The sequence below is a fragment of the Microtus ochrogaster genome, chromosome 8, assembly GCF_000317375.1.
Source record: "Microtus ochrogaster isolate Prairie Vole_2 chromosome 8, MicOch1.0, whole genome shotgun sequence".
Taxonomy (NCBI): domain Eukaryota; kingdom Metazoa; phylum Chordata; class Mammalia; order Rodentia; family Cricetidae; genus Microtus; species Microtus ochrogaster.
Genome location: NC_022015.1, coordinates 40,482,797 through 40,502,447, shown reverse-complemented (window position 1 = coordinate 40,502,447; position 19,651 = coordinate 40,482,797). Strand labels below are relative to the sequence as shown.

The window sequence follows — 19,651 nt, the reverse complement described above, 5'->3', positions numbered from 1 at the left end:
GGCTGTTGTGGAACTCACTCTGTGGAACAGGCTGGCCTCAAACTCTCAGAGATATGACTGCCTTTGGCTCCTGAGTGCTGGGATTAAAGGCGTGCACCACCACCGCCTGGCACCCTCACTGCTTTTGATGATAAACTCTTAAACGGAATTTGAGTATTTGAGTGAAATAAATCCTTTCCTCCCCACGTTGTGTTTGGCCACGGTGTTCCCAGCAATAGTAACCCTAAGACAGCAGGCTTTATATCAGTTCTAGACATTGGTAGAAGATGGGCAGACAAGAGGATCCCGACAGACCTACGGCTAGGGGTGTTGAAATAGGCAGTCCCCCGCCTAGCCAACCAGGGTCCAAGAGTCCTAAAGAGGTTCTGCGCACTTGCAAAGGACCTTTTAGTGCGGCGATTCTTGTGTAGACGCCACTGTCCTGCCTGCCTCCTGGTCTACCTGTGTAAAAGGACAACCCCGAGGGAACTGGGTTTTTCTCAGACCAAAGGGTCACTCTATCCGCACCAGGCATTAAAGGAGACTATGAAAAGCTACGTCCAGGTACTGAAGTGAGACCAGGGAGTCGGCGGTACTCCTCAGCAGTTCTGGCTGAGAGTTGTGCCTCCCGGTCAGGGTCAAATTGCAGCGGGCACGCCCCCTTGGAGTAAAGCGAAGCCCGGGAGCCTCGCGTGTGCGTCACTTCCGCTCTCACCGGTCCACACGTGAGAGGCGGGACCACAGAGGGGGCTCATTTTGTTTGTGTCACTTCCGGTGAGCCGACCAGTGACCACGGCAACATGGCCTTGAACGGCACTGGTGAGGGCTCGGCTTGCTCCGACTGTGGCCGTTGGGTGCAGGAAGCAGTTTTCTCCGCCCTGACTCCTTCTCCTTGTTCCTCTTTCCCGCAGATGTGGACGATTTCGCCTGGGAGCCTCCGACTGAAGCTGAGACGAAGGTGCTCCAGGCGCGACGCGAGCGGCAGGATCGCATCTCTCGTCTCATGGGCGACTACCTGCTCCGCGGTTACCGCATGCTGGGCGACACGTGCGCGGACTGCGGGGTGAGGCGAGCGACAAAGACGAGGCCTCGGGCCAGGCCGCACGTCCTTTCCTCAGCTCTCTCTTCTGTGGACCCTGTCGCTCAGGCTCACCTGTGTCCGTGTGCTTTCTGGTTCCCAGACGATCCTCCTCCAAGATAAGCAGCGGAAAATCTACTGCGTGGCTTGTCAGGAGCTCGACTCAGACGTGGATAAAGATAATCCGGGTGAGGGGCCGAGTGTGCACTTTGGGGAAGGAATGTGGATCATGTGATAGTTATTCAGGAACAGGAGACCTGGGAGGGGACACTGGAAGTGTCTTCGTGCGGTGGCATTAAGGTGCCTTCTCATTTAAGTCCTGGAGAGGAGGAAAACAATACCCCTTTGCTTCTGATGCTGTGGGCTTTGCACATGCCAGGCAAGCGCTTTCCCGCTGCAATACACACCCCAGCCTTGAGACACAGATTTGATGGATAAAGGAGGCCAGGGCAACTGTCAGGCAACTGGTACCCCAGGTGCGAACTCAGCGGTGCATTGCTTGCCTGGCACTTGTAAGGAGAAAGAGTAGGGACCAGATTGTCTTATGCAGAAAACACTAGAAACGCAGGAGGGGCAGTAAAGAGCAAGTGGCTTAGGGCAGAGGCGCGCCAGGCATCCTGAGTGGTCCTCCTGTTTCCTTCTTTTAGCTCTGAACGCACAGGCGGCCCTCTCTCAAGTTCGGGAACACCAGCTCGCCTCTGCTACAGAGCCTGCCACGGGCTCTCGGCCCACACCCCTGCCCCCGGTACCCCGCCCAGAGCATTGCGAGGGAGCTGCCGCAGGGCTCAAGGCGGCCCAGGGGCCTCCCCTTTCTGCTGCACCTCCAAATGCAGATGTGGTGGCCTCCACACAGACAGTCCTCCTGCAGAAGCTAACCTGGGCCTCAGCTGAGCTGGGCTCCAGTGCGTCCTTGGAGACTAGCATCCAGCTGTGTGGGCTTATCCGGGCTTGTGCTGAGGCCCTAGCCAGCCTGAAGCAGCTGCAGCACTGAAACCTCTCCTCCAACCCCTTGTGCTCCTGAGAAAAACCCTCTAGAAAAGCAGCCGTTCCTCTGTGTGGTTTGTTCCTTTCTTGGTTCTGAGTGTGCACGCAAGCCCCAACTCTAGTCACGCTTTTTCTTTTGGCAGCTCACCTTTTCGTGGCCTTTTCTACCTGAATGAGTTTTGGCACTCAGGACAAGGGGTAAATGGTAGAGGGACAAGTGACCCCCTTTTCCAAGGAAGTAACCTCAGCCTCCACAAAGGCTGGACCACTAGTACTGTCCCTGATGCAATACCCCTCCCTCCACCTTCTGGACCCGACTGCCGTGTGCTTTTTCGGCCCCCTTGGTGCTTCCTGGCCTCCTCTGGGTATCTTGGTTCTATGAGTCCATCTTAATGCTCACTGGAATGTTGGGGAGGGGGGTCGCCAGCGAAGCACTTTTAAGAGCTAAGCACAATCTTACTCCATTCTCCGGCCCCTGCATCCCTACACTTTTAGAATCGTTCCCTTGGGAAAGAAATTGTGTAGAAATGAGGCAGCAAAAAGAACAGCGGAAGGCTTTCCTGACCCTTTCGGTCTCATCCCTCCCGGTTTTCTGATGAATTGCTGGGCCCCACAGCCATCTCCCTGTTAAGGGAAGCCCCGCCCATGCAGAGGGGTGGAGCATAGGCGGAGTCCGAGGAGTCTGGGAAGGAACAAAGCGCGGCCTGCGGGCGGCGGCTGGGCTCCCTCCGGAGGCTGGGCCACCAGGAGCAGGTCCTGTGAGCCGCAACCCGCGTAAAACATTGGAGGGCTCCGAGTGGCATCGCGGTCCGTGCCGGCCCGGCCATGAACGGTCTACCCTCAGCCGAGGCGCCGGGCGGCGCGGGTTGCACTCTGGCTGGGCTCCCGCCGCTACCACGGGGCCTCAGCGGCCTCCTTAACGCTAGTGGGGGCTCGTGGAGGGAGCTGGAACGTGTCTATAGCCAGCGGAGCCGCATCCACGATGAGCTGAGCCGTGCCGCCCGCGCCCCGGACGGTCCCCGTCACGCTGCGGGCGCTGCCAACTCGGGTTCTGCACCAGGGGCGCGTCGCCCAGTTAACCTGGACTCGGCACTGGCCGCGCTGCGCAAGGAGATGGTGAGTAGGTGGGCGCCCCGCCAGGGGTAACGTGCTTTGTGGAGAGGGCGGAGATAAGTCTGGGACCGGTGTCCTGGCTCTCATGCCCAGCAGGGATGCGTCGGGTCACAGTGGCTTAGGATAGCTATGATCGTAACAATGTGTAGCAATTGTTGCGTTTTTAAAACTTGCCTGATTTCATCCTGCTGGACAGTGTTACCCCATTGTATAAATGAGGGCCAGTGAGTGGCTTAAAGGTTTCACAGTTGGCAAGTGCCATCTGTTGCCCCCAGAACTTTCACGTAAGAAGGTGCAGGAAGATTGGACAGGGTTGTGACTCATGGTGGGGACTTTGGTTTGGGGGCTTGGGGAGGCCTGGACCCCCAACTCCAGCCCACTGTCAGTTGTCCGCAGGTGGGGCTGCGGCAGCTGGATATGTCGCTGCTGTGCCAGCTGTGGGGCCTGTATGAGTCGATCCAGGACTACAAGCATCTGTGCCAAGACCTGAGCTTGTGCCAGGACCTGTCATCCTCCCTCCACTCGGACAGCTCCTACCCACCTGATGCCGGCCTGTCCGATGATGATGAACCTCCTGATGCGAGCCTGCCCCCAGACCCTCCACCCCTCACTGTGCCCCAAACACACAATGCCCGTGACCAGTGGTTGCAGGATGCCTTCCAAATCAGCCTCTGAAAAGCTGAGGTGGATAGCTAAGCACCTAGACAAAAGGCTCAGAACTTGCCCTTCAGCAAGTCCTTAGTCGACAGTGCCTGCTCTTTTACCAGTACCACCTCACTTCACTTCAGGAGGGCAAGGCATATACCCATCAGGCAAAGCGGTCAAGATTGTGGCCAATGCCCAGTGCACTGGGTTTCCCACTTCGCTCAGCTGTGTGTCACCCCTAGCTTGACCAGCTCTTAGTGTGACTGTGGGGTTCAAAGTGTCTTGCACTCGCGTTGGCATCGCTAGGACTGGGAAGACTGTCTAGCTTCCATCTCTTTCATCTTTTGCTGCCACGTGCAGCTGCTGGCTCAGGGGCATCCCTATCTGTGGCCCTAGGGTTTCACTGCCTGGGACAAGGGCTCCAGGACCCATCCCCGCAGCCATCCACTAGCCAGAAAGGCTAAGGTCTCTATGCTGGATATTTAAGTTTAGGGGCCAGTACGTGAATGGAAAAATAAATAAATACTTTCAACATTGTATTCTGATTGCGTGGTTGATGGGTACTGGGTTGGGAATTAAGTGGTTTCTAGCAAGTGTGGTCAGAGTTCTGCCGGCAGGTGGCGCCCAAGACCCCCTGGTGAAAGTCTTAGAGGGCGCAGGGTTTGAAACGTCCCTCTCCCGGCAAGGTTGGAAGCTTTCCAGGCTACTGAAGCCTGGCTCTGCAACAGTTGACAGAGTCTCGTCCCCTGGGCTCTAGGCTTTAGAACCCAGCTTCCCCTTTTCCCTTGCTTTGAGCCTTCCGGGAAGGAAGGAGCCGCCCATCTTGAGGAGAGAAACTTTCCACCTCCAGTGCTGGGCGGAGTTGCTGCAGCACAGGAAATGGGTGGGCCAGAGCTGACTGACCCGGGGGCCCATCGGAGTGATTGGGGGAAAGCTCCAAGAGAGTTGGTGCCCCAGAGGTTGGAGGGACCGTGATAGGAGGGAGAGGTGTGGAGGCCGGAGGGAGTGAGGTTTCAGTCTGTAGACAAGTCCTGAAAGGGAGACAGCAGCGGGGCGGCAAAAATTGAGGCCTCGGGCACCTCTGTTGCAGCCTCAGACTGCCCAGCCTACCCCGGACCTCGGCACTAAGTACCTGTAGGGTAGTACACAGAGGGCTTCCTCAAGGAAGCAGAGGGTCACACCAATGGAGTGGAGAGACAAACCCGGGTGTCCAGCCCTCAGGAGACGCCTGCGCACTCTCAAGATTGCACCGGGGGCAGCTCTTCCCCACTCCCTACCACGGTCACTTGTTGGAGATCCACCCAACTGCCACTCCTGGAAGACAAGAAGTCCTGTCCACCGTGAGGGTTTACCAGGCACTGGGCAGGGAGAGAACACAGAGATGCGTTGCTCTAGGGCACTTCTCTAACTGGGTATGAGCCACCTTGCAGAGGCTCATTACCATTGAGTTGGATGGCTGAGTGATAAGGAGTCTAATCTAGGCGTTAACACCTCAGCTAACGCCCCAGGGACTTCCCAGGGGAGGAGAGAAAACTCCCACAGACTATTTTCTCTAGCCCTGATAACGGATTGCATTTAATAAGACCTGGCAAAATCAGCCCGGTCCTGTGCTACATGCTTTCCCACGTTTCAACCTTCTATGACCGTTAAAGATAGAACTATAATTGGCCCCATTTAACAGACTTCAAAACCGAGGCACAGAGTGTTAGTGCTTTGTCCAAGGTGGCACTCTTGATTAGAAACCAATATTTGAACCTTTCATTGCTTGTGAGATGTGAGGACTGTTTTTCCTCGTGCCAGCTGAGAAGTACGGTTTTGTGACACTAGGTGCATCCCGCCAAAGCTGGCTCCCTACTCGGAACTTTTCTTATCTGATTAAGACGTGGGTGTTAGCAAGGGTCTCCCATTCCAGAGCTAAGAACCGCTGGCTCTGGCCCAGTAGACGCTGAGGACTCTGAGCAAGACCCATCTTCTTCCTAGGTCTCTGCTTTACAAGCTTGAGAAGTGGGGTACCGAACAGGACCACAAAGGTTGCAGGCAGGAAGGGAGGCGGCTGTGGCAGCTCTTGGGAGGACAGCACCAAGTTGAGGTTGTCATCTCTTGGAGCGCACATGTTCAACCCTATACCCCATCCGGCCCCCGGGCGCCCACCAAGTCGACTTTGTGGTCGGGACTCGTTCCCTCCACCCCCAAGCTGGGTGCCGGTGCCCGGTTGCGTCCCGGAAGCGGGGTCGCCCCGCCCCGCGCTGCAGCCCCGCCCGCCTTCGGACGGGGGTGCGGCTCCAGGAAACCGCGTTCTTGCAGCTCCGAGCTCCGACCAGTTCGACGCGCCGGGACCGCCCCGCAGACTCAACCAGTCTACCCGGAGGACCCCAACGGCCGTCCCAACAAGCGCGGCCTAGATCCGAACCCCAGACACCTCTATACGGACGGGGTGGACAGGACGGGCATAGCAGAAAGGGGCCCCAGAGACCATGGGGACCCTGGCAGGGCCAGCAGTGGCGAGAAAGCGGGATCTCCGAGCCTGAGAAGTGGGCGGCAAGAGCTCCTAGGGCCATGACTTCGGTGTGGAAGCGCCTGCAGCGGGTGGGCAAGCGGGCCGCCAAGTTTCAGTTTGTGGCTTGTTACCATGAACTGGTGTTGGAGTGCACCAAGAAATGGTGAGTAGAAGGGAGGCCTGAGGGAGCCCCCAGACTGATGTGGGACTCGGTTTAGCTTGACCTTTTTGAGTCTGAGAAACTCGCCCCAAGTCTAACGACTAACGGGGTTCCCATCCTAGGTGTCTTGCAGGTCGGGGGACTCCAGGAGTTGAGAGGTGTGGAGAGCCTTGTGTGGGGCAAGGCTCACAGGCAGGAGGATCGTTGCTCACATTTAAATCAGCTGTGCTCCGGCCTGAGGGAGGAGGCTTCGTTCCTCAAGCCAAGAGCAGCTGGACTGGGTGGCAGTGGAAAACGGAACAAGTTTTGAGATCTCCAGGTGGCCAAGGCTGGGACAGACTTCATGGATCTTAGTTCAGTTCAGAGTGAAGATGTGGCCTTCTTTTCTGCCCCTCCCCCTTCAGCCAGAGTGGGCCCCAGAGGCTGGGGATGTCTCCACAATGTCCTTAAAAGGGGAAACTGAGCTTGGAGGGATGGAGAGGGAGGCGGGGAGAGACTTAAAGGGGCCTGAGGTCCTAGGGGTGGTAGGTCCAGGAGGGGCGGATCTGTGGAGGGAAAGGTAGGCAGGTGAGGGGCCAACACATGAGAGGGTGCAGGCCTTGTCCTGGGCTGTCAAAGGGCCCTAGGGCTGTCTGGCTCACATGCCCCCACGGGGCAGCTGCCCAAGCCCCTGCGTCACACCCTAAATATATGTGCACACTGGTGTCAGCTTCCCTCGGCTGGATTAGGGCACAGCTGTGGGGGCCTCGCAGCCCAGTTGGGGCTAAATATAGAGTCCCAAGGGGGAAGAGCAGGAGTAGGCCGGAACCATGGGGTCTGAAGGGAGGGGAATGAGCAGAGGCTGGGGTCCTTAGGTCAGCCACCATTAATCTTTGGCCTTGAACATGCTGGGTCCACTGGAAGGCCCTTTATGCAGTAAAGGCAGAGGGAGAATGGGAGCTCTTCGGGGTAACACAGCAGAGCTGGCACTTGAACTCTGGCCTCTGGTTCCTGCCCCAGCATTCTGGGTGAGGCCAAAGGGACGCTGGGCATGGTTCTGGGGAGTAGACAGAAGGTACAGACAGTGTCAGTGGATTGAGTCACAAGCAGCAATGGGTAAGGCCTGCTGGGCTTCTTAGCCCGGAGCCCAGGACAGGAAGCTGCCCCTGCCTAGGTCATAGCTTCCCAGGAAGGCGTGCCTACCGTCCTGAGTCAGGCTGACCAACCAGGCCACACCCTCTCTAGGCACCCCTGCTGTTTCCCTTTTCTGGGAAGGCCTTGCTGGGCCTTTGCCTGTGGTTTGGGGCTGAGAATGGCTGCTTACTTCTAGGTCAGAGGACTCCAGACTCAGCTGTGTGACATTATCTGGCCTACTTCTCTGTGTTCAGAAGCCTCAAAGGTTAAGAGCAAGCCGCTTGTCCTGCCTCAGCCTCCAGGGAGGCAGTGAGCTGAGCAGACCTAGCATCCAGGCATGGGGCTTGAAACAAGCGGGGAAGGCTCTCACGTTGTCTTCCCCTGATTCTCTCCTGGACCGACCCCACCCTCCTGGGCCGTGGTTAGAGACTAACTCAAAAAGGCCCTGTCTCCAGGGCCCAGCCAAGTGTTAGTCCATTGTCAAGGACCAGGCCTCCGCAGCTCTCTCCCTGCTGTCTCCACCTTTGCATGTGTCTGCCTTTCCTGCAACACATGCTTGCTGTCCATCTTAGCTGTCCTAACTTGGAAGTCTCCTCAGGCTTCCCTGGGACTCCATTGTCAGCATCAGTGGGTCTGGATTTAAGGAAGTAGGAGTCCTGTCTGACCCCCTCAGTGCGTGGGGGTTGTCTAGTGTCCCTAACCCTGTGCTTCTCTGGCCTCGCTCCTCCCATTTGCCCTTGCTCTGCCTCTACCGCTCCCTGAGTCTCAGATCCTTGCATTTGAAGAGTTCCTCCCCTGGAGCCTTCTCTGAAGATCAGCACATAACCGCTTCCTCCACTCCTGCCTCTGCTCAGATACCCAGCCAAAGGGACATCAGGCAGGCTCCTTCACGGCACCCACAAAGTCGTGACTAGTTTATTTTCTTCACACACACACACACACACACACACACACACACACACACACACACACTTTTTTCTTCTCTTTCTGTCTTCTATTTATTTATTCATTTATTTATTATTTTTATTGAGACAGGGTCTTACGTGTAGCCCTTGTTGGCCTGAAACTTGCTATATAGACCAGGCCTGCTCTTGAACTCACAGAGCTGCTTCCATCTGTCTCAGGCACTGGCATTGAAGACCTGCACCACCAAGCCAGGCTTTTTCCTCCTTGTCTTTACTTTTCTTCCACCTTCCTTGACCTCAAGGGTCTGGCCTCAGCCCCTTTTCTTCTCCTCTCTTCTGCCCTCAGAACAAGCTGAGCTCCCAGAGGAACTCCACAAATATTGTGAACAAATGGATTTCTTCACCAAGTCTTTGTCTTCCCGTGTTTCTGTGTGTGCACACATGTGTGCCTGCTGCCGTTCCTGTCACTTTTTCTTTTTTTCTCTTTTTTCTTCTTATTTTTAAATTTATTTTATGTGCATTGGTGCCAAGGTGTCAGTTCCCCTGGAACTGGAGTTACAGACAGTTATAAACTTCCATGTGGGTGCTGGGAATTGAACCCAGGTCATCTGGTAGAACAAACAGTCTGTGCTCTTAGCCACTGAGCCATCTCTCCAGCCCCTGTGTCACTCTTTTTCAAAGGCCCTGCTGGGCCATAATGTCTCAATCTTCACTGTCCAGGCCTTTGCCCTTCAGTCAGCCCCACCCTGCCTGAGCAGCCCCACCCTACACCCGGTGACCCTAGATAAGAAGCTGCCCATGCCCTCCTCCTTGGGAAGGGGACCAGAGGAGACCCCCAGGGAGCTAGAAAAAGGAGGAAGAGAAGACGGGGAAGCTAGATTGGGCCTGCTAAGAATTCTTCCCTTTCTTCCAGGCAGCCAGACAAGCTGGTAGTGGTATGGACTCGGCGGAACCGCCGTGTCTGCTCCAAGGTGAGAAAGACTGGCAGCTGGGGGGCCAGGTTGGGAGGCAGGGCCAAGGGGGAGGTAGATGCGAGCTGATGGGAAAGCGCAATCAGGTGCAGGTCATATCGGTGTCCACCAGGAGAAAGGAGGATGGGGAAGAGGATAGGGCCTGATGGTGATGGGGAAGGGTGAAGACCCAGGAGGACTCCCTGCTGCCTCTTACAGGCCCACAGCTGGCAGCCCGGCATCCAGAACCCATACCGTGGCACTGTGGTGTGGATGGTCCCAGAGAACGTGGACATCTCTGTGACCTTATACAGGGTGAGTCTCTGGAGCTCAGGTATAGGCAGAGAATAGCAATGCTGGGTGTGTGGCTCTATTAGTGGGATGCTCACCCACAGGAGGAACCAAGTGCTGGAACCAAAAATTGCGTGGGTTTGTTGCAAGTGACTGAAGAGATCTTGGGGGGTGGGGGGGTAGCATTTACCTAACCTGTAGTATCCAGTCTGGGATCAGAAGCCAGGACACAAGGACTAAAGAGCTGGCTCAGTTAAGAGCACGGCTGTTCTTCTTCTTCTTCTTCTTTTTTAAATATTTATTTATTTATTATGTATACAATATTCTGTCTGTGTATATGCCTGCAGGCCAGAAAAGGGCACCAGACCTCATTACAGATGGTTGAGCCACCATGTGGTCGCTGGGAATTGAACTCAGGACCTTTGGAAGAGCAGGCAATGCTCTTAACCTCTGAGCCATCTCTCCAGCCCCACGGCTGTTCTTCCAAAGAACCTGGTTCCATTCTCAGGCCACACACAGCATCTCACAACCATCTATAACTCCAGTTCTAGGGGATCCAACACCTTCTTCTCTCCGATAGGGACACTGCACACACATGGTACACAGACATACATCCTGGCAAAACTCCATACACATAAAATCAAAATAAATATTTTAAAAAGAAAAAAAAAGGAGTCAGAGTGCAGGGATGGCTGGAGGTGTAACTCAGCTGTAGAGCACTGAGGTTTGGGGTGCAATCCAGTACCGCATATACACACTCAGAAAAGCCAAAGTGCATCCCAGGCGGGCCCAGCAGGTGTGATACCCCCTCCCAGGCAGTGCAGAGTGCTCTCCTGGCATTGCCCTCCTTGAAACCCTGTGCTCACCCATGTTCCCTTCTCCAGGACCCTCACGTGGACCAGTATGAAGCCAAAGAGTGGACGTTTATTGTTGAAAACGTGAGTGTCTGGGTAGGTCGGATCTGGAATCTCAGGGACCTCAGGGCAGCACTGATGCTTCTGCTGCTTCCCCACTTCCCACACCCGCAGGAGTCCAAGGGACAGAGAAAGGTGCTGGCCACAGTTGATGTGGATCTGGCTCGCCATGCCGGGCCTGTGCCTGCGCAGGTTCCACTTCGACTGCGACTCAAGCCCAAATCTGTGAAGGTAGTGCACGCTGAGCTGAGCCTCACCCTTTCTGGGGTGCTGCTGCGTGAGGGCCGTGCCACGTAAGTCTCCGCTGTCCTCCCAGGCCCTAGCCTGTGAACTCTGAGCCCCGCCCTCACCCCTGACTTCAAACCCACAGGGATGATGACATGCAGAGCCTGGCCAGTCTCATGAGCGTGAAGCCTAGTGATGTAGGCAACTTGGACGACTTCGCTGAGAGCGATGAGGATGAAGCCCATGGCCCCGGGGCTCCTGAGGTCCGGGCACGAGGCCCCCCGTCAGGTGGGCTCATGGTCGTCTGTGGGTTGAGACTGCCAAGACCTAAGATGGATCACAACAAGTGTTGGTTGTTCTGGGGCAGGGCCGGCTTGTGCACACCCAGAGAGAGGTCCTTATTACAGCAGCTCCAGCCTGGCCAGCAGCTCTGATTGGCCAAGCTTGGTCCTGGTCCTAGGGGTGTATCAGTCTCAAGCAGAGTTCTCTAGAATGGCTCCCCAGTATCTCCCCATGTTCCTAGCCTTCTCACCTGGAGTGGATGTCCATTTGGTCCCTATGAGGTCTGAGAATCTGGGTCACATGAAGTGTGGGCTCTGTCCAGTCTCCTCCCCTCAGCCAGTCTGCCTTCCTCCCTTCTGCTTTCTCTCCATCCCTCCTGAAAGCCTTTCATCCTTCATATTTGCGGTTCTTTCTCACCCTTTCTCTTTCTGCATCTGGGGGCCTGCCTCTTCTCCAAGGCCGGGGCTGTGCCCTGAGACCGGGGCGTCTCCCAGGTAGGCCCTGAACTAGTCGGGGGTCAGGGTGGGGCTCAAACTATACAACGCTGCCTCGGCCTGACTCTACCCTTCCCATGGATTCCCGCTTCAGATCTCTCGCGAGAGCTGAAGACGCTCTGTGAAGATGAGGAGAGTCACACGCGGCCCCAGCAGGCAGGTGAGAATTAGCCTGAGACTAGGGCTGGGGACTGGACCTTTGTCACAATGCAGGCCTCAGCATTCCCTCTCTCTCCCCCTAGCTGCCAGATCCTCTAGTGCTGAAGATACCAACCCTGCCCCTGTGAGTGCCCCTGCGCCCCCGGCCAGGGCCTCCCGGGGCCAGGGGTCAGAACCAGCTGCTACAGCCGGGGGCCAGGTGGGGCCTGAAACCCCAAGGCCCCCACAGTCCCCACCAGAGACAAGGTAAGGAGCCAGCTCTGTTGCTGTTAGAAACAGATGCATCCCACCCAGCCCCTGCCCTCTCCTCCAGTGCTGCCACACTGTCAAGGGTGTTCTAGAAGTGCGTGTGGGGCTCAATGGGAGACCACAACACTTGTCTGCTCTTTCCTCAGGTCCACCAGGCAGCCAGGCCAGGACATGGTCCCCACCCCAGCCCCTCGGCTCCGGAAAGGCTCTGACGTATCCCGGTCCCCAGTACCCTACACGGGGGATGAGGGTCCTCCAACAGGAATGGGTTCTTCTGGGGAGACCCAGGCCCAGATAAGCTCTCAGGAAGGGACAGAGGCCCATGGAACCGAGCCAGAGCCAGACATTGAGGGCAGAGATTTTAGAGATGCTTCAAGAGGAGAAAGATCCGAAGTTGAAGAGGGGGACACTGGTGACAGGGCAGAGGCTAGTGGGGCAGGAAACACAGAGAAGAACACTAAGGAGCCATGCATCACAGCTGGAGAGGCTGAAGAGAGTTCAAAACTCCATCAAGTAGATGCTGAGCAGACGGCAAAGGTACAGCATATAGCCATGGAGGGACCAGAGGATGCAGTACTGGGGCCCAAGACAAGACTCAGGGAAATTCCTGAGGCTCCTCCTAGGAGTGCTCAGAGGAGGATGGGTGTAAGGACCCAGGAAGAGGCTTCCAGTGACCCGAACCAAACTCCAGCTGAGCCTGAAAGACATCTAGGGCTCCTCAGTGGTGCCAGGCCTGCAGACCAGGAGAGAGAAAGCCAAGAGGTTAGGAGTGGAGCCCCTGTTATTGGGAGGACAGGCCTGGAGCAGGGTCCCTCTGCTGGAGCAGCAAGCGCTGGGCCCCAGGGCAGCAGCTCTCAGGAAGTCCTGCCAGTGGACCAGAAGGTAGGATCTGGAGATATGAGGGCCCAGGAGGCAGAAGCTGGGGAGCCAAGGGTTCTGGAAACAGAAGTTGAAGGGGTGCCTTGGAAGGTTATAGGGACACCAATTACAGATGCTGGGAGACCTGAGTCCCCAGAAATAGAGACTGGTACAGCAGAATCTGAAACACTGGAGGCCCAAGAGTCAGAAGCAGCAAGATCAGAGGTCCTGGAGCCAGAGGCTACCCGAATAGCACAGTCTGAGGTACTGAGGATCCAGGATAAAGAGATTGGGGTTCTGGGGATGCTGAGGACAGGGACTGAGAAAAGGGACTCTAAGGAATTTGGGATCCAGAAAACAGTTGGGGGTTCTACAGTTCCAGGTATCAAGACAGTGACAGCAGAAACGAAGATATTGGAAGCCCAGGAGGTAGCAGATGGGGGAGCTGGTGTGCTGAAGATAGAGGCTGAGATACTGGGAACCCCAAAGACAGAGGCTGGGGAGGCAAAAGCTAGAATATTGGAGACTCAGAAGGTAGCAGCCAGAGGTTCAGAGGTTCCAAAGATGGAGGCAGAGCTGGCAAAGGCTGATATATTGGGAATGCAGGAGACAGAGGTGGGGGCTTGGAGTATTCCAAGGATAGAGACTGAAACAGCAGTAACTGAGATATTGGGGACCCACAAGATAACATTTGAGGGTTCAGGGCCCCCACAAATAATATCTAAAAGAAAAGAGACCCAGGAGATAGAGGTGGGAGGTTTGGGTGTTTCAGTGATAGGGGCAGCAGAAGATGGCATATTGGAGGCCCAGGAGATATCCACAGGTCATGAAGTACTTTGGGTTGAAGCTGAGAAACCAGAAACCAAGATGGAGGGGTCCCTGGAGGCAGAGGAGGAAGGCTCAGGGGTTCTGGAGGTAGATACTGGGCCAGCGGAAGCCAAGATCTTAGAGGCTCCAGAGATAGCAGCTGGGGTTTTGGGGGTTCTGGGAATAGGAATCGAGGGAACCAGGGTCTTAGAAATGGAGGCTGACTTTTCAGAAGTCCCAGAGACAGAAGCCAAAGAGCTATCTGGGGGTTCTGTGGCACTGAGAATAGTGGCTGGGACAACAGAATCTAAGATGTTAGAGGCCCAGAAGACAGAAGTGGGGGGCCCTGGCATTTTACAGATAGAGGTTGGAGGGGCAGATGCTGAAATACTGAGGATCCAGAAAATAGAATCTGGTGGTTTAGGAGTTCCAGGGACAGAAGCTAAGATGGACGAGTCTGAGATCTTGGTGGCCCAGGAGACAGAAGAGATTTGGGAGATCCCAGAGGTAGAGACAGAAGCAGTGGATACTGAGTTATTTGGGACCCAGAAGGCCGAAATAGAAGGTTTGGAGACCCCAGAGTTAGAAGCTGAGACAGTAAAATCTGAGATTCTGGAGTCCCCAGAGACAGAAGTGAGGAAATCAGGGCTCCTGGGAACAGAGAGTGAGGTAGCAGAAGCTGGGATGCTGGAAACCAGGAAGACAGAAGCAAGGGATTCTGGGATCTCCAGGCCAGAGGCTGGAACAACAGAGGCTGAGGTACTGAGGGCCCAGAGAGCAGAAACTATAGTTTGGGGATCTGAGGAAGCAAAGACTGATACTTTGGAGGTCCAGGAGCCTGGAGCTTGGGGAGCCCTCAAGTGTGAGGCTTTAAGCATTGCAGTGAGTAGGCCAAGAGCTTCTGGGGCCGAAGACATAGCACCAGAAGCCTCCAGGGTACAGGAGACAGAAAACAAAGTTTTGGGGCTAGTAGAGGCCAAGTCTTGGACTTTGGGGCCCCAGGAAGCAGAGAGGGAGGGGTTTGAGTCTTCAGAGAATAAATCTGATATTTTTGAGGCCCAGGAAGCAGAATGTGGGGTCTTGGAAACCATGAAGGGGAAAGAAGCTGGTGAAAGTCTTCAAGAGGCCAGCCTGACTAAGGCACAGGTGGCCAGTGGGGCAGGGGCTGGGGGACCCAGGCCCTCGGGGGCCTCTTCCCCAGAGGAGCCTGAAGAGGACAGGAGGCTGCCGGGCAGCCAGGTAGGGATGGGGGCCACTGATGGCCAGTCTGCTTCTTCCACTAACCTGGGGCTGAGTGAACGGTGACTCTGCATGGACCCACCTGGTGGACCAAGAAAGATGCGGTTTTGATGGGGAGGGGATTCAGCTTCAAAGAAGGTTCCTCCTCCCTCCTCCCTCAGGATGCCTGGCTCTTTCACCCTGCTAGGCTGCATGGAGCTGGATACCCTTAAGCTGATTTTCTGGGCTGACTTTGAAGTATGGCTGCTGGTGGCCTCTGACCTTGCCTGGGCACCACTGACCTTTTAGGTGACCTTGGCAGATAACTTCCTTACCCCAAGCTGGCAACCCAAAGCTCTGGCCAGTGTTTCTGGTGAACTGGGGTGGTTTTATGCCAGGCCTGAACTTCCTCAAAGGGTGGAGGACATGCCATTAGAATACATCCTCTGATTGTACCCTTGTGTCCCCAGGCACCACCTGCCCTGGTCAGCTCCAGCCAGTCCCTGCTGGAGTGGTGCCAACAGGTCACCAATGGCTACCGTGGTGTCTGCATCACCAATTTCACCACATCCTGGCGCAACGGCCTCGCCTTCTGTGCTATTTTACATCGATTCTACCCAGACAAGATGTGAGTGCCAGGGACATGGGGGTGGTTGGGAGGGAGCCTGCAGGGATATTAGTGCCAACCATTTCTGACCAGGACATTCTCTCTGCAGCGACTATTTCTCTCTTGACCCCCACGACATCAAACAGAACAACAAACAGGTGAGATGAGGAGGGGCCATGGCTGAAGAAAGGGTCTAGCCAGAGTCAGGCTGCTGGCCCCAGAGTTGGAGACTCTGAGGCGCAGGACCCTGGTCTACTTTTGGAAACTTTAAATTTTTTTTTTTGTTTTTTTTTTTTGTTTTTTGAGACAGGGTTTCTCTGTGGCTTTGGAGCCTGTCCTGGAACTAGCTCTGTAGACCAGGGTGGTCTCGAACTCACAGAGATCATCCGCCTGCCTCTGCCTCCCGAGTGCTGGGATCAAAGACCACCACCGCCCGGCTTAAAATCTTTTTGGTTATTAAATTGTTTGCCCTAATTTTGTTTTGATGTTTTTAATTTTAAAAGCATATTTCCCTAGATTTCCTTAGATAGTTGTTTATTTATTTGCCAAAAATCATCCTTTGATAACTGGGTGGGCGATGTGCAGTTGCTAGGTAACAGTGAGGGTGGGCCTTGTTGCTAGATTTCCCTCTGCAGGAGGGTGAAGGCGTTGCTAAGCAAATCCTGGCTCTAGAGTCTCAGGGACCCCTAGGCTGGCTTGGATCCGGAGTGTTGCTAGATCACTGCTACTTCTGACCAGAGTGCACCCTTTCTAGGCTTTTGATGGCTTCGCTGCCTTGGGCGTGTCTCGCTTGCTGGAGCCAGCGGACATGGTGCTTCTGTCCGTACCTGACAAGCTCATCGTCATGACGTACCTGTGCCAGATCCGAGCTTTCTGTACTGGGCAAGAGCTGCAGCTGGTGCAACTGGAGGGCGGTGGTGGCTCTGGCACTTACCGTGTGGGCAACGCCCAGCCGAGCCTGCCCGACGGCCTGGACGCAGGCGACCTGGCACAGCGGCTACGGGAGCGGGAGCATGGGGCTGAAGCGCCCACAGAGCCCAAGGAGGCTGTGAACCGCGGGACTGGGGCGGTACCCAAGGTGGCCTCTAGGGACACGGACCTGGGCTGCACCTCCAAGGATGGGGAGACTGACCAGGAAGCAAGCTCCCCAGAGGCACCCTCCGATGGCCCCAGAGCCCGGTCATCCACGTCCCCCGTGGCCCCCACAGAGGGGCTGGTAAACGGAGTTGGGGCGCCAGGTGTTACAAGTGGTGTGAGACTGAGACGGTCCTCAGTCAATGGGGAGACCGGCCCGGTACCCCCACCCCGAGCACATGGCTCTTTCTCCCACGTGCGTGACGCTGATTTGCTAAAGAAGAGGCGATCGAGGCTACGGAATAGCAACTCCTTCTCTGTGGATGACCCGGACTCTGGAGCTGCAGTCGGCGCGGGACCTGCAGGAGTTGGGGCTGTGGTGAGCACCCCTACCCCGCTGCAGCTTAGGATAGTGGGGGATTTTCAGAGAGGGCCCTGAGTGGTCACGATGTCAGGGCTGGTGCAGGGGTGGCAGCGTCAGAGAAGTGGCTTTGCTGGATGCTGGAATGCACTTCAATCAGATGGAGCCTGGTGCTGTGGAAGGGTCCCCGGGTATGGCACTAGGCTTCCTGTTGGGGACAAAGCCCACAGAACACCTAGGCTTCCAGTTTTGTACATGTGAGGGGTTCCGAACATTTGTTAGAAACATATGCCCAGTTTGTAGAAACAGGGGATGTAGCAGGAAGTTCCCAAAAGGTTCCAAGTTCTGCACCAGCTCTTAGGGCCTATTCTTTCTCCGTGGGTGGCCTTGGATGTCACCTAGCAACCACCTAGCCCAATAGCTAGAGGAAGGAATACTGTCCTCTGGTGGCCCCTGTAGCTCCTCCCAGTCTCCAGATTATTTGACTTGAATTTTTAACCCCTGAGGCTTAATAGGAATTAGAAGGTGGGGCTTCTTGCCTCCACACCGCCCCCCCCCCTCTCTCACACACACACATACTCATCCTTGTGCTAAAGGAGAGATGGTGCTACAGAAAGCTCAGGGACTCCAGATGAACTCTGGCCACAGGCCTTTAGTCTGAGGGTGACAGCAGAAGGGGCCAGAGGGTCCAGTATGGGTTGATGGACAGTTTTCCCTGGTGGAAATAGAGGACCAAAGAAATAACTCAGTGGTAGAGCATTTGCCTAAGAAATTCTGGGTTCAAACCCCAGTGTCACAAAATGCGAGGCAGGGTGGCAGATGCCTGTAATCCTAGCACTTGGGAGGTAGAAGCAGAAAAAACAGCCCTTTCAAAACAGAACATGTCAGGGCTAGGGGGTGGCGGCTTAAGTAGGTAAAGAGCTTACCACACACGCATGAGGACCTGTAAAAAGCCTGTAGAAATCTGGGTGTGATGCCATGTGCCTGGGAGGTGGAGACAGGAGGTTCCCTAGGGCTTGCTGACCACCCAGTGTAGCTAATTTGTGAGCCCTAGCTCCAGTGAGAGACGCTATCTCAAAAATAAGGTGGGGGAGTGATGGCTTATCAGGCAGAGGTTCCAGTCACGGAGCATGAGGGCCTGAGCTCTATCCCAGGGTTCCATATATGACGGACGGAGAGAACCAGTTCACACGCGTGTGCTCCACCCTCCACACGCGTGCTCCCCCAATACACAAATATAAAAAAGGAAGGAAGAGAGGAAGAAAACACGGTGGTGTGTAATAGAGGAAAGCAGGAGTTATCTGGCTGTCACACATCACACCTACACACACACGTGCACACGCGTACACACACGCGCACACACACGCACACACACAAGCATGCAACACACAAACATGCAACACACATCACACGAATTGACAGAGGAGAAAAGAAAATGGGAAGGTCTGGTTCTCAAATGAGGAGGCCCACACAAGCAAAGGCAGTGGCATCAAGGACATTCCGACCACATTTAGGGAACTGACGGTCGTCTGTATGAAATCCCCAGATGGCAGTGAGGCCAGTCTGAGAGTAGGGGCCCTGAGGGAAGGGGATGAGACTAGAGAGGCATTTCCTGTAGGAGGAGGTGGCTGATGTAGGTCAGTAGCTCTTTAAGTCACAAAGGGAAGGATTCAGCGGTCACCCTTCTGGGGCTGAGTCCCAGCATCTGGTCTTTCCAAACCAGGCCCTCCTCCTGCCCTTGTCCCACAGGAGATATTTGACCCATAAGACGAGAGAAGGCCCTCTCATTGGCTGGCTTTGCCCCTATGTTTTGGGAGGGTGTTCATCCTCGCTCCACCCTTGGAGGCTCCCCAAGGCCTGGAGTGGGTTGAGGTCAGGAACCTTGAGGCTGAGGTGGGCCAGAAGCAGCCTGATGAGAAACATGGGTGCTTCTAGGGCAGCCCATCAGAGAAAGCACAGAAAGAGGAATTTGGGTCAGACATGAGGAAGAAGCTTTGGGATTCCCACAGGGCTGGTGTGAGTAAGCATAAAAGCCGCTGACATTTGCTTTCTTCACCCCCTCCCCCGATTCTGCCTGCTTTGCCAGGTGGGCCATCCCCATGATTCCTTGGCTTCCCACAGTGCCCCTTCCAGGAAGCCACGATTCCTGCCTTTTATGGGTGGGAATAGTGAAGTTGAGGTAGATGAAGAAGCTGCAGCTGTGAACTTGGGTTCTGAGCTTGCAGTACTCATTGGCGCCCTCTTCTGGGCTCCACAACAGTTGACACCCCCCCCCCCCCCACGGCTCCATCCTGGTCAAGCCACTTCTGGGCTTTTGCCCTGAGGATAAGGGTCAAAAGTGTGAAATCCCTTTGCAGAGTGACATGAAGCCACCTGCATGGTGTCAAACTGGGAGCTAAAGTTTCCCCAGATGCCAGTCTGGAGTCCGGCCATTTTACATGCAAAGATGCAGCCAAACCCAGTGTGGCAGGGCCTCCAGGCTTGGGAACAAGTTTTGAGTTAGACAGCTCTGGGCTGTAGATCAAGTTCTGGGGCAGACTTCATCTCTGGCCCCTGTTCCCTTGTCTGCAGAGCGATACTAGCCTCTGCCTCACAAGGTCCTTGAGGCGACATCTGTGCTTAGCAGTATTGCCTTTAGTTGTGGGCCTTGTGTGCTGGACCCTGGGTCTATCTAAAGGGTCAGTCTCT

At 55.4% G+C, this 19,651-nt stretch overlaps 3 protein-coding genes across 7 annotated transcripts in view; all 3 read left to right on the top strand.

Annotated features, from left to right (window-relative positions):
* The first annotated feature begins 763 nt into the window (after positions 1-763).
* Sssca1 (Sjogren syndrome/scleroderma autoantigen 1) lies at positions 764-2,099 on the top strand. Its single transcript, XM_005351756.2, has 4 exons — positions 764-798; positions 891-1,042; positions 1,161-1,245; positions 1,705-2,099. The coding sequence occupies exons 1-4, from the start codon at positions 780-782 to the stop codon at positions 2,046-2,048; spliced, it is 600 nt and encodes a 199-aa protein (XP_005351813.1). The 5' UTR covers positions 764-779; the 3' UTR covers positions 2,049-2,099.
* A 103-nt stretch (positions 2,100-2,202) lies between these two features.
* On the top strand, positions 2,203-4,327 carry Fam89b (family with sequence similarity 89 member B). Its single transcript, XM_005351757.2, has 2 exons — positions 2,203-3,157; positions 3,551-4,327. The coding sequence occupies exons 1-2, from the start codon at positions 2,867-2,869 to the stop codon at positions 3,827-3,829; spliced, it is 570 nt and encodes a 189-aa protein (XP_005351814.1). The 5' UTR covers positions 2,203-2,866; the 3' UTR covers positions 3,830-4,327.
* A 1,781-nt stretch (positions 4,328-6,108) lies between these two features.
* Positions 6,109-19,651, top strand: part of Ehbp1l1 (EH domain binding protein 1 like 1) — an 18,456-nt gene continuing 4,913 nt past the window's right edge. Inside the window, exons 1-13 of one of the 5 annotated variants that reach the window (XM_026781519.1) lie at positions 6,109-6,459; positions 9,388-9,445; positions 9,644-9,739; positions 10,600-10,653; positions 10,744-10,922; positions 11,000-11,142; positions 11,725-11,790; positions 11,873-12,035; positions 12,185-12,575; positions 14,760-14,942; positions 15,392-15,549; positions 15,638-15,686; positions 16,283-16,981. In XM_026781519.1, coding sequence (XP_026637320.1) covers positions 6,356-6,459; positions 9,388-9,445; positions 9,644-9,739; positions 10,600-10,653; positions 10,744-10,922; positions 11,000-11,142; positions 11,725-11,790; positions 11,873-12,035; positions 12,185-12,575; positions 14,760-14,942; positions 15,392-15,549; positions 15,638-15,686; positions 16,283-16,981 — 2,343 coding nt within the window. In that variant the 5' untranslated portion in view covers positions 6,109-6,355. The other 4 variants (XM_013347973.2, XM_005351752.3, XM_026781520.1 and 1 more) reach the window with 4 other exon arrangements.

Excerpts from the sequence above, each read along its gene's own strand:
- Fam89b (XM_005351757.2), top strand. The coding sequence starts at position 2,867 with ATGAACGGTCTACCCTCAGCCGAGGCGCCGGGCGGCGCGGGTTGCACT. Across the intron at positions 3,158-3,550 it reads CCGCGCTGCGCAAGGAGATG|GTGGGGCTGCGGCAGCTGGA; the intron begins GTGAGTAGGTGG and ends AGTTGTCCGCAG.
- Sssca1 (XM_005351756.2), top strand. Across the intron at positions 1,043-1,160 it reads ACACGTGCGCGGACTGCGGG|ACGATCCTCCTCCAAGATAA; the intron begins GTGAGGCGAGCG and ends TCTGGTTCCCAG. Across the intron at positions 1,246-1,704 it reads CGTGGATAAAGATAATCCGG|CTCTGAACGCACAGGCGGCC; the intron begins GTGAGGGGCCGA and ends TCCTTCTTTTAG.